This window comes from Ursus arctos, unplaced genomic scaffold, assembly GCF_023065955.2.
Source record: "Ursus arctos isolate Adak ecotype North America unplaced genomic scaffold, UrsArc2.0 scaffold_7, whole genome shotgun sequence".
NCBI lineage: Eukaryota > Metazoa > Chordata > Mammalia > Carnivora > Ursidae > Ursus > Ursus arctos.
Genome location: NW_026623089.1, coordinates 5091646 through 5103692, shown reverse-complemented (window position 1 = coordinate 5103692; position 12047 = coordinate 5091646). Strand labels below are relative to the sequence as shown.

Below are 12047 nucleotides of genomic sequence, written 5' to 3'. Positions count from 1 at the left end.
TAGAAGCTCAGACTCACTCCTGCAGTAAATCACTTGTAAATCATGGAGTCAACCAGCTTTCAGAGCTGTAAGGGACCTCTCTGATCCTTTCATGCTGCCCCACGTGATGTTAGAGATTTAGTGGATACCCCACCAGAGAGAGGGGGGGTACGGCCCCAGCCTCTGGGGCGCCTGGTCCCTGAGCAGGAGGCGGTGGCAGGCTGATGTTGCCAACCTCTCACTTGTGGTACTGGCAGCCTTTTTCCCTGAAATTGCTTCAAGACCTTTTGTCCTTTTGATGTTTCTTCCAAGTCCTGTATATTTCCACGACAGGCTTATTTTTTACAGAGAAATATGTACGGCCGCCCATGGCAAAGGTACACATTTATTACAGGACCGTGTTGATAAAACTGCAGGCAGCCAGGTCTTGAACATGGCACCCTTTGCATTTCCCTGGGCCAAGTGTTACTGGAAACACAGTGGATTCTTATGCTGCTCAGGGAGGGTAATTGGGTTTCGAGCGAAAAGAGCGGTGTATACATGCAAGACAGGCTGGGTCAAATTCATTGACCTCCAGGGCTCTCTGCCTGCCAGTGCACAGGTATGACGAATTGCAACGTGTCGATATAGCAGTTGTGATGGCCCCTTGTGTACTCCCAGTTTCTCGGATACCCAGTCTTTTGGGATTTAAAATTTTCTTTATTTTGAAACTCCTTTAACCTGTTCAATCTCGAGGTACTCGAGGGATCCCATGGGAAAGACCAACAGCAGTGGCTGAGATGGTGGTATGGAGACTCCTAGGAATAGTCGCAAAGTTTAGGATGCAGGCTCTGGTGTCTGAGAGCGTGGGTGCCAAAGCCACGCTTGGAAACAACTGCAAGGACCTTGACCTTGAGCTAACTTGCCCCTTGGTGATGGGACCCTCCCTCCGTAGAGCTGTGTGTGGGAATTGAAGGAGGACTTGCTTGTGCATTTCCTTGGTGAGAAGAAATGGACTTTAGTCATAAAGCCTCTGAAATCTGGACACTGTCTTTGGGTCACTTCTGGGATGCTGGGGCTGCCCATGTGCACTGCTGCAGGTCCCCCAGACAGGTGACTTCTCCTGCAAAAGGACTAATGAGTTTTGAATGCTTTTCTACCAAAGAAACCTCTATTCTTCATGAAGCCTTTGGCATTTGAGGATTAAATCCTAGGGCTAACCGGAAACTGAAAAATCACCTGGTTGAATCCCCCTTGCTGTCCTTTCTCTTTTTTGAAAGGGAACCCTGCCATGGGGAAGTTACGTATCTAGGTGTGTCAGCAAAGGCCATCTATCGGGCAGACTCAGAGTGATGCAAGTCTTCCAAGAGCCAGACCAGTATCCTTTCGTCCCGTTCTATTCGTCTTTTATATTCAGACAGTATGATGGAAGCCCCCCCCCCAATGGCTGTCCTGGGTTAGCCACCATGTGCTTCCCCCATGATGTAACTGACGCCCACACAGGCCATCGCTCCTGGCGAACAAGCTTCTCTGTGGCTGACCCACAACCCTGTTCTTATCCTGCAGCTCTGTGCTCACCAAGAGGATGTTGTGTTGGGATCTGCGTATGCCATTTGTACCCATCATTGAAACGATGTGATTTATTTGAATGTTGCATAAACCAGCGTAATAGACCTTAGAAGAGAATTCCTTCTGTGAGTTACAGTTTTGGACAGAGTAGGGTGTGACCAGATAGCAAGTGTGGAAAAGGTAGGGGCAAATCGGGATCTAGAACTGTGTTCTGAACTCAGATTCCCTCGCAGGGTGTTCATGGAAAATCACTTGGAACTAGAGCACAGGGCCCACATTCACAGATAACATCTGGGCTGCCCCTCAAAAGCCTGGCATAACTTTAAATCTGCGAAATGGACGACCTCAATTTATAGGATGAAAATTCAGTTAACAGGTTAAGTGTATAAGTTCCCTTTTGACTGGTTTTTCAGTTAGTTGACTAAAAGTGAGCTTTCACCTGTCTTAGCATCCCCACGGAGCTCAGAAAACTCTGGTCTAGTGTCAATAACCAGGGTACAGAGTGTTTACATTTTTTTTGTTGACCTGTAACCTTGTGCAAGTTAGTAACAGTTAAATTTTCATAATTTCTAACGTAAAGTGATAGGAAAGTTGGAAACGGAGCTTGATGAGCCGTGTGCGTTCAGTCTGGTAGTGATACTGAGATCCTTATTAAGGGCTGCAAGTGTGGAGGCTGTGGGAGTCTAGCTGAAATGTTGCTCTTAAGCCCTTCTAGAATAACTTCTGTTTGCTTTACAAGTTTGGGGGCTGGGGAACTGGTGTTGCCATCACTCTGAAGGGAGAGATTTTAAAATACTTTCCTGAAAAAGAGATCTAACATTCCAGTTTTCCTAGCAACACCTCTCCAGGGATGCTTGGCTCATTTAGAGGGAGGACTGTTGGGGGAGGGGGGTGTGCCCGGCTCTGGAGGGTCATATCTTTCAGTTCCTGAAGACGCATGCCAGCACGCTGCAATCCCTGGGGTCGCGTTCTGACTGCAGGGTCTCTGAGTGGATGTGTATTTTCCCCATTTTGTAGGAGGTAACCAGAGTGATCCCAGTGGCCCAGTCCCTCTGACTGGTGAGTCTTTGCTCAATTTTGGCAATTTCCTGTTGTTCTGAGACGCTCACAGTTCTTTGAGAAAGTGGGCCAGTAGCCAGTGTATTGGGATTCATGCAGAATGTTGGTTGAGCCAATTCTAAATAGCAACCACTCAGAGCTAATTCCTGAAAAAGACAAATTTCTGTCCTTCACAGGCTTGTTAAATCACTTTTAATATCACTTTTAATGTACGTTACCTCTGGATTTAGAGCTAAATTTACTTAAATTACTTCAGTTACACTGGAGAGTGCCCTAATAAATTCTTTTTTCAATCACCCACAAAATGTTAAATGGGTTTGTGCTCATCAAGCTCACCCTGAACCTTCTCGGAAAATCTCTGCTCACTTCTGCTCTGTTGCATTGAAAGACTGGGTGAGCCCCAGCTCCCAGAGTAACAGAAGCTAAACGGTGAGGGTAGATACCAGGTGCTTTACATTCTCCGCTTCTTTTCCTAATGACTAGTATTAGCGAAGGGTTATTTTATGTCAGAGTTTCACCCCTTCACTGTTGACTCTCAATTCCCTTCCACCACATGCATGTAGTGAAAGTATTCCTAACCAAACTTCTCTGATACGGAGCTGTCTCTGAGGAGGTAATTTGCAATTTGTGGGAGTTCCTGACAAACAAAATTTGCCTGGGTGCTTGCTTTTCACCTCTTCTTTATTAAAAGTGGGAGGACAAGCAGGCGGCTTGGCATGCTGGCCCAGGGCTGCTGCGGGGGTCCGGGCTCCCTGCGTACTGTCAGGAGGCCTTAGCAGTGGGCGTGTGCCTTTTACAGACCTTAACCCGGGGGTGGTTCCAGCGGGGCAGGCTTTGTTAGCCTTGGCGAATTCTTGTTTTGGGGCTGTCCTCTGCTTTATAGGATATTAGCAGCATCCCTGGGCTCTATCTACTCGATGCTAGTGACACCTCACCAATTGTGACAGCTGAAAACGTCTCCTTCCAGACCTTGCCAGATGTCCCCTTGGAGGCAGAATTGCCCTTTGTGAACTTGTGCAGTAAGGAATGTGCTAGGGTGACACGTGGTGCTCATTCATGTCTGCCTTTGGGTTCTTCTGCCTGGCCCCAGAGGGAGTCCCCAGGTGACCCAGTTGTGCTTTTCAAGAGTCTGAGTCCCATGTGGGGTGTTCTGCCTAGGCTGGAGATGTGTGATGGGCCCAAGAAGGTGTGGATTCAAGCTTTATGCTACATTGAAGACATTTACACGATCTCCCTGCCCGTCTCCACCTTTTTTGAGAGGATGGTGTCTTTGAAGATCTTTTTAGAAGGTGTATTCGTCAGGGAGAGGAGATGGGAGTTCTTGTACACATGTCTAGATCTATAACCATGCAGCGAGAATTGTTTTTGATAATTTGGTAGGTCCACTCACATTGGCCTTCCGGCTTAAGTTTCAACAATGAACTAAATCATAACATCTCTTACTGCTCTCGCATCTTGTTTGTGAAAATTACATTTCCGAAGAGAAAACAGACAATAACCTCCCTGAAGGTTGTGACCATGTCTGAAAATTCTAAATTTCCGCAAGAAGCCTAACATGGTTTTTCCCTACTGAAAGTTTCTGCTGTATTCTTGTTGATGCAAATAATCTAAACAAACATTAAATTAAAAAAACATGATGAACAGCAGTATAGATTCTAAACAGGGGATTGTGTCCCAAGGGATGCCAGTGCCGCAATCTCTGTGAGTTCCTAAGGAAATAAAATGCATATTTGGTGCAAGCAGCCTGGGTTCTTCCATGGTATTCCTAGCACATCCAGTGTGGTTTGCGGTCTTTGATCTATACCATCTGAAGGGCTTAGCTCTCTGAGCTTTTCCCGAACACACAGCACAGTGCTCATGGCTAGCGATTCTGAAGGAGCAAGCCATCAAACTTATACCACTTTTTGAAAACACTAAGATACATTTGCAAGATAAATGAGTTCAAGCTGTCCCTCATCCTGGGATCGTACACCTGGGGTTGAGTATTTAGAAGGAGCTTAGAATTATGATCAAGTAAGGCCCTTTACTTTGTGTGTGTTATCGTCATCCCAGCATGGCCCCCGATGATTCTTGCATTCGTGGGTAAACATCATTTGTCACTCATAATAGAAAAGTGGGAGGAGGAGGTTAACATACCTATAGATAATACATGCACTGTTCCTGCATGTGTCACAATTAGCTGTGTCTTGCCCCGTCCGATATGAAAGCCTACAAGATAAGAACAGGAGAGCATTACAAGTGGTGGTTGGTGGTTGCTGGCTGTTATAGAGCAGACACCTCACATCAGATGCTTTCCCAATGCCATTGCTCGTCATGGTAATGGAAACTGATTCACGTGTGTTTCCCATTTGGCTCCTGTCTGCATTTATCATACAAAACCAATGCAATACCTACAGCTAAGATGAGCGTTAAAATAAATCCAGAATGTGAACATAAGCTACTGGATGAAGTAGATAATCTGATTTTGCTAAAAGAAAACTGAGGATGTTTCAGTGCAGCTTTATATTTATGGTATTTTAAACGTGGAGGGAAAACCAATGCCAGATATGCTGACTCCATGGCTTAACTTTGCCCCACAACCTCTTGGCCTGCTGGAGGACAAGCTGCAATCCACGGTTCTCGGGCTGAATCTGTCCTCTGTCTGATTTTTTGCAGCAGGCTAAGAATGGATTTTATATTTTAAATGGTAGGGGAAAGAAAGAAAGAATAATAATACTTGGAAACTATGTAAATTAATGATATTTAAATTACAGTGTCCAAAAAGATTTTGAGATTAAAAAAAAAAAATCAACATTTTTTCCTAAGTATCTACACGGCATCTTCCATTTTGCTTCTTGGTTTCCAGATTCCAGAATATTTATTCTCTGGCTCTAGAGAGAAAACAATTTGTTCAGCCTTGTGGTAGAGTATCCTAGTGCTGCTGTCATGCCTTCCACTGATCTTGTCTGCCATATTATCCATGAGATCTATCAGCCCTATGAGGCCACACAGGTTTGTTATTTTGGGGAAGGGGGTGGCAAGGTTGGTAAACTCTCTTCCTCTTAAAAACAGAAAACTAACCTTAGAGTGTTTTTTGGAGCCTACTATGGAAGGTTGAATAAAAGGTTGATAAGCAGGATTTTCTTGACCAGGCCTTAACTATATTTTGGCCTGGTTACCTCAAGAAATTAGCATTAGGGGTGCTTTCTTGCCCTTTCTTCTAACGATTTCAGCTGACCTTTCTTCTCTGATATTTTTAACAGCCAGGTGTAGTTTTTCCAAATATTCCTTTGTACCCAGGGGCAAACATAACCACAGCCTGTAAATTCGTGGCAGAAGAAAATCTTCCATCTGAGTTGGCATATGTACACTTAGGGGGTAAATTTACATTTATAGAATCACTCAACATGGTGATAGTGTGCACAGAAGGTTTTCCGTCAACATCGATAGTCAATATTTTTATCACCTTTGCTATGTAAACTTCTCTTGTATGCATCGTGGATTTCGAATTGAAAATAACTTTTGCTTTCCTCATTATATTTTGTGTTCCATAAACATTTGACAAAAAGACTTCCCACTCAATGTCATGTTGTCTTTGTGAGCTTTGGTAAACTCAGGACTTGCCTTTTGAATTCTGTGTATTTTGCTTATTAATCAAGTGACTATATTCTGCCCTAAAGTGCTGCTGATCTTTGCTTGTGACCCCAGTGTATTTGGGCAAGGTCTGGAATCGTCGTGTGGCTGCATGTGTGTTGACCTTTGTCCACCATCACTTTCTGTATTGGGATCCTTTGGATATGCACATTTGGTGTTTACTCTCCCCTTGGCTTAGTAGAGAGGAACAGTCAAGATCCTGTGCGTCTCAACCTCCCCTTCACCAGACATGGCCACTTTCTTACTTAGACTTTTCCTCTTGTTGACAGACCCCAAGAGTACATTCCTCATGAACCTTCCCACTGCCTCCAGAGTGGTCAGACCCCTTCCAGGGTTCCCTGTGTCATGACATCGATCTTGTCCATTCTTCCATGCCTGATGTATACATAAAGGGACCTCTCCATTCAGCATATTCTACTAGATCTTGCCCTAAGCTCATTTCTGACTGAGGTCATTTTGTACAATATTGTGCACAACACTTGAGCCCACGTCCTCGCAGTGACATGGCATGGTGCGGAACGTGTCACACTCTTAGGTCAGGTTGCAAGTGAGGTACTGTTCTGCTTTTGTGTTGCACGAGCATATGCTAACCGCCAACAAGGGTGGCTGTTTATAGGTGTTAGTCATAGTCCAAAGGTGAGGCTTTTGAAAGAAAGCGGGCAAAATCAGGGACATTTCTTAGCCCTTATCTGAGGGGCACTCTTTCTGGTTTCTGAGGAAAAGTGAATTCCAAGCTTGTAGAACCTTCCAGTCTTAGACCCTAGGTAAAATCTTGATCAAGCCTCAGCAACACCAACACCCCTTACTTGCCCAATATCTCAGAGTTCCTAAGTGTCTCACATTGGAGCCTTGAGCCCTCAAATTAATTATGGTATCTCATTTTAAAGAGGAGAATACAGTAACATTTCACATCCAGGATCTCATTATTCTTAGACCCCAGGCTTCTGATTCTCTGTGATGCCTTCCTTCTACCTTGGGACTGGTATTCTGCACTATGTATGTGTAATTGGCAACTTGGGATAGTCAATGAATCCAGCAATGGCAGGACAAGGGTAACAGAAATGCACTAAAGGACTCTCTTCCAGAACCTGGGCATTTTTCAGTTAGAAATTGCTTTTTTAAAGCATTTTCTGAAAAGACTCTATTCTTATCCCCTTCTAAAAAGCACACACATTTTTTTTAAACACTGTTACAGTCAGTAAGCAAATAGTTATTAAGTGCCTATTAAGTGTTAGGCATTATTTAGCTACCGAGGAGATATTTTTGAATAAGACAGAGTCCTTGTCCTCACAAAGCTTGCAGTAGAGTGGCAGAGGTAGGCAAGCAATACATAAACAAGTGGATGGATGGATGCATGGATGGATGGGTGGATGGTTGAGTTCTGGTAACACGTGTTAAGGAAAGGTTGTGGAGAGGTGGCTTTAGCTAGCACACTGAGGACACAGATTCTGAAGTGGGACTTCAATGATAATAAAAAAAGAAGTGAGTCATCTGAAGATGAAGGGCTGAGTGGTGCAAGCAGGGGGACCATCACATGTGAACTTCCTGCAGTGAATGATGTTGGTATGTTCACATGACAGAAGAAAAAGGCCAGTGTGGCTAGAACAGATGTTGCATACAGGAGTTGGGGTGGGGGAAGATGAGATCAGACCGTGTAAAATAGGAAACACTTTGAACATTATTTTGAATTTAATGGGTAGCCACTCTAGACTTTTTCTTACAGTTGGATGAAAGAGTGACGTGGAAAACACTTCTTGACTTACTCTCACCCACGCCTCCAACATCACTTTCATCCAATTTCCTTTCCCTTGCTTCTTTTATTTACAACACAATCTAATTCACTCAATCCTAAAATATAGTATGGTTTGGCTAATGTCTATTGATAAGCAAATGAGTCATCATGCCTGCTTTATATGGAGACATTTTTGTGGTCATTGGTTTTTAGCTAATTTAAAAGAAAAACAGATGGTCCCTCCTTTTTCCACCATATCTGGGAAGTATTTTCAGGATCTCATTGCCATCAACTTTTCTTAGAGAGGCCCCTCAGTATGTTTCTAAGATTTTTTTTAAAGGACCTTTCTTTTGTTTAAGGAATTTAAGTGTTTGGAGTCCATAAAGGCAGTTTATAGAAGTAGAAGTCAATGAGAAATTAATTTGTGGATAAAATTTAAAGTGTTGCCTTTGTATCATGCAGTTAAGTCATAAGCTGCCTCCAGCAGCCAATGTCAATCAAGTTATGCCTGCAAAAATTTTATTAAGCATGAGGGTGTTTTCAGGAGAGGGTTTAAACTATGTAATCCATTGTGCTTATTGCTTTGATAATCCATCTAATTGTCCTTGGAGCTTTCAAGCTCTAGGGTTTGGCTTCACTGATAATTTTATGGTCACATTAATAATTGTGTTACAGCATCTGAATGAATGTGTTCTCTAAATATAGATGAAACAGATAAATTCTTTCTATAGGACAGGGAACACGAAGTGCTGTTATGGAATTTCCCTAATTTTTTCTTCTCACTTGGAAGCAAGTCATAAAACCAATACTTGGAATGATTATCTTTCTAGATCACCATTGCCGTGAAGAGGAGAAATCCAAACTCTTTGAACTGCTGGAGCAGATGTTTCTCTAGTGACAGTAGGGCTAGAGATCTTTTGCGATTGTAAGTTCGGAGAAGAGAGAGCTTAGATCATTGATGTAAAAGCTGCAGAGTAAGAGTGTCTTGATCAAAAATTATAAGTTTTCCATCTTGCAAGTTAATTGCTATCTTTCTAACGCTCTCTTTCCTTTTGTTTTGAGTTTTACCTTATACAGGTTTATAATCCTATGCCTGTCACAGTGCCTGGTACACTGAGTATTTGTTTAATAGTAATGTGACCAAATAATATTGTCACTCTTTTGGTTCTCATACTGAAGTTCAGTAATAGACGAATCTAATGAAAAAATTCCAACCAAGTACAAAAGGCAAAAAGTATACATTGTGAAAAGCTTTGGTCCCCACTTTTTTCCCCAATAGGAACCCCTTTGTACCATTGTGATAAGCATGCTTATTGTAAATAAGGATTTTTTAATACATTGATCTTGTAGCACTCACTATTGTCCACTGCAGTTAGTTGCCATTTGCCAGTATTTTCTGGTCTTAGCAATGTATGAAACGTGGAAAGTACATAACATTCAGCACCAGGGACAGCGCCAAGCACCAAGCTGCTGACCTGTCTTTGGAACTTTCTCTCTTCTGTTCCCTTGATTCTCTTACTCCAGAGAATCCCTCCAGAGCACAGTTCTAACTAGGAACGAATTCCAGAATCTGGAACCTCTCCTCACTTGATGCCCTTTTGACACTTAGGGTCAGAGAAGGCTTCACTGAAAGCTGAAGGAGACTAGATAAGAGTCATGAAATGAATAGGGGTGTAAAGAGCATGGACATAGTGAAAACACATGGAGGAGGGAGGGCTTGCTCCAGATTTGCTAATAGAGAGGGATATGGACAAGTGAATTTTACTGCATAGTTCTGGTGGAGTCCAGGTGTAGAGCCATTCCCACTTGTGCTTTGTGGATTTCTTTACAAGACCTTGCTCTGCTTTACAGAAAGCAAGATGAGTGTCCTTTATAAAAGACAGTGTGAAACTCTAGTTGGGGCACGCCCATTCAAACACAACACTGGGGCCTTCTTTCTGGAGTGGCCAAGATTCCTCAAGTTTAACTCTGGATGCAAGCCACCAGTTTCTCCAGCTACCTCAGGCTTCTGAAGTAATCTCCACTTTTTTGTTATCATTTTCAAATATATACTTTGTATGCTTCTATAAAAAGGAGAAAAATGGTGATGAATTTGGGGTTTGCAAGTCATTCCTGTTGCAGATCAACAACAAGAGGTAATGGAAGGTAGAATTAACAACAACAGCAACAAAGAAGGTAAGGCCATGGCAGAACCAGTGTGGCAGCTTTTATAACAAAGCCATGGGGATGCTGAAGGAAGGATGGCCGCTGGTGTCAGTCTGAGCTATGTCCTGGGAGGCACCGGCCGAAGAGCAGGGGTGGCAGTGACAGACAGCATCTGCTTTCCCGAGAATGCATCACAGGGAGATCTAAGATAGCAAGGCCCTAGGTGGCAGGAAGGGGTGCTGAGAAATGTCATAGAAAGGTCACCAAAAGCTTTCTTCCTGGCCACATATCCAAGCTTCTCAGTGTCTCCGAGACCTTGAAGATGAAGCCTGAAAGGCAGGACAAACAGCTCTGACCCCCCCCTTCCCCACTGAAAATTAATTGTTTGTTTAAAAGGTCAGGAAAGGGGAAAAAAATGCCTCTCACTGCGCCTGTTATCAGAAGCAAAGTCTGACAACGTCTTAAGCATCTCAGAGAAGAATGGTTGTCAAGTAGAAATTAATCCTATGATATTTAGTCGTAATTACTAGTGCTGGATTATTGGATTGCCTCTGACCATGCTGTTCCTACTGCCACATCCCACAACACAATTTTCTCTGTAAGATCTTAATTTCCCAATTGAAAATTTTCTTCTTTCATTCCTGGGTGACTGCGGATGGTATTTGACTTCAGAAAAGCATTCTCCTCTCAACTAATGTCATAAGTGCGTTAGCGTGCCGTGTGCTGTGGGCCTGTGCCCCGGAGCCCCGCGTTGGCAGAGAGTGCACATGACCCTGTTGCTGAGTTGCTGATTTTTTCAATGGTACGGTGATTTTTAGCAAGTTCAGAATTTCTGGCACGTAAACAGATGGTGTCTCAGGGGATGCTAAACCGAGGGCATGATCCTTTAATTGTGGTCTTCAAAACACGTTTATCACATAGGGTATTGGATTGGTCACTTTGAGTTAACTCAGAGGTATGTATTAGGCCCTTAGCTAGAGATGGTGGTTTCTGTAGAAAAGAAAATGGCACGATCTCGACTCTCAGTGATAATTTTATGCACTTGTTTAATTTATTCTTATTTTGATCCTTCTTGTTCTTTTGGCTTTCTCCCTGGGTGCCAAGAAGTGTTTTTTCTACCACATTCCAGCCCAGGTTTGTGTTCCAGCTGTCCCTTCATGATAACTGAGCCATCACTTATGTCAGCATCTTAAAGGGCTTTTTCATTTAATAGTCTCAAAGTGACTTTGATTAGAGGCATAAAGTGATACCACAACTATTGTCGGGAGCAACTAAACTTCAAAAAGTCGTCAAAGGCAGCTGTTTTCAGTGACCCCCTACTATGTTTTAAGACCACCCCTGGCAGTGGTTTTGGCTTATTCCTAAGGCTGAGTTCTCACTAGGAATTGGCCTGATGATACCCTGGAAGGGCAGTTACTTTATATATTAGCTGTTTCATAGTGAACGTGAATTTAGACTTTCCCTATGTAGCCATGTAAACTCAACTATATGTGTTTTGCGTCTAAGCTATTAAATGCCAGAATTTGGGGAACATGCAATTTAAGTGTGTTAACGTGAAGTCGATTTTCATAATAAACTCCCAAGATCGTCCGTCGATCAATAAAAGGCACTGTTGGCTTCCACTAGCAATGGTGTGAAGCTGAGAGAAGCCATCTGTTAGCCAGTGACAGCCTGCTATGTTAGGCTGAGCAGTACCGTGTTCATCAGTGGCCTGGGATGCCCAGCCGGCTAAGCATTTTGCGTCTTTTAGAAAGTGAGGTAGTGTTTTAAGGAACGCAAAGTCAGTGACCCCAACTCTTTGTGGCACCCCTGTCTCCCCATGCCTCCCGGGTGTCTAAGAGGGCTGAGTGGTTGGAAGCCTTCTGAGGTTCTGGAGGAGTGGGGCAGTCAGCTGTACCCCAGGTGCCTTTGGGCAGCTCCCATTACCTTTCCTCTACCACAGTGCCTGCCA

The 12047-nt window shown here is 43.4% G+C and overlaps 2 protein-coding genes across 5 annotated transcripts in view; one reads left to right on the top strand and one right to left on the bottom strand.

Annotated features, from left to right (window-relative positions):
• The window catches only part of DOCK1 (dedicator of cytokinesis 1), a 493249-nt gene that overhangs the window by 212827 nt on the left and 268375 nt on the right, over nucleotides 1–12047 (top strand). The gene's annotated exons all lie outside the window — the stretch shown is intronic.
• INSYN2A (inhibitory synaptic factor 2A) overlaps nucleotides 1–12047 on the bottom strand; it is a 41824-nt gene that overhangs the window by 11320 nt on the left and 18457 nt on the right. Inside the window, exon 2 of the mRNA XM_026494392.4 lies at nucleotides 4723–4794. Coding sequence (XP_026350177.3) covers nucleotides 4723–4794 — 72 coding nt within the window. The remainder of the gene's footprint in view (nucleotides 1–4722; nucleotides 4795–12047) is intronic.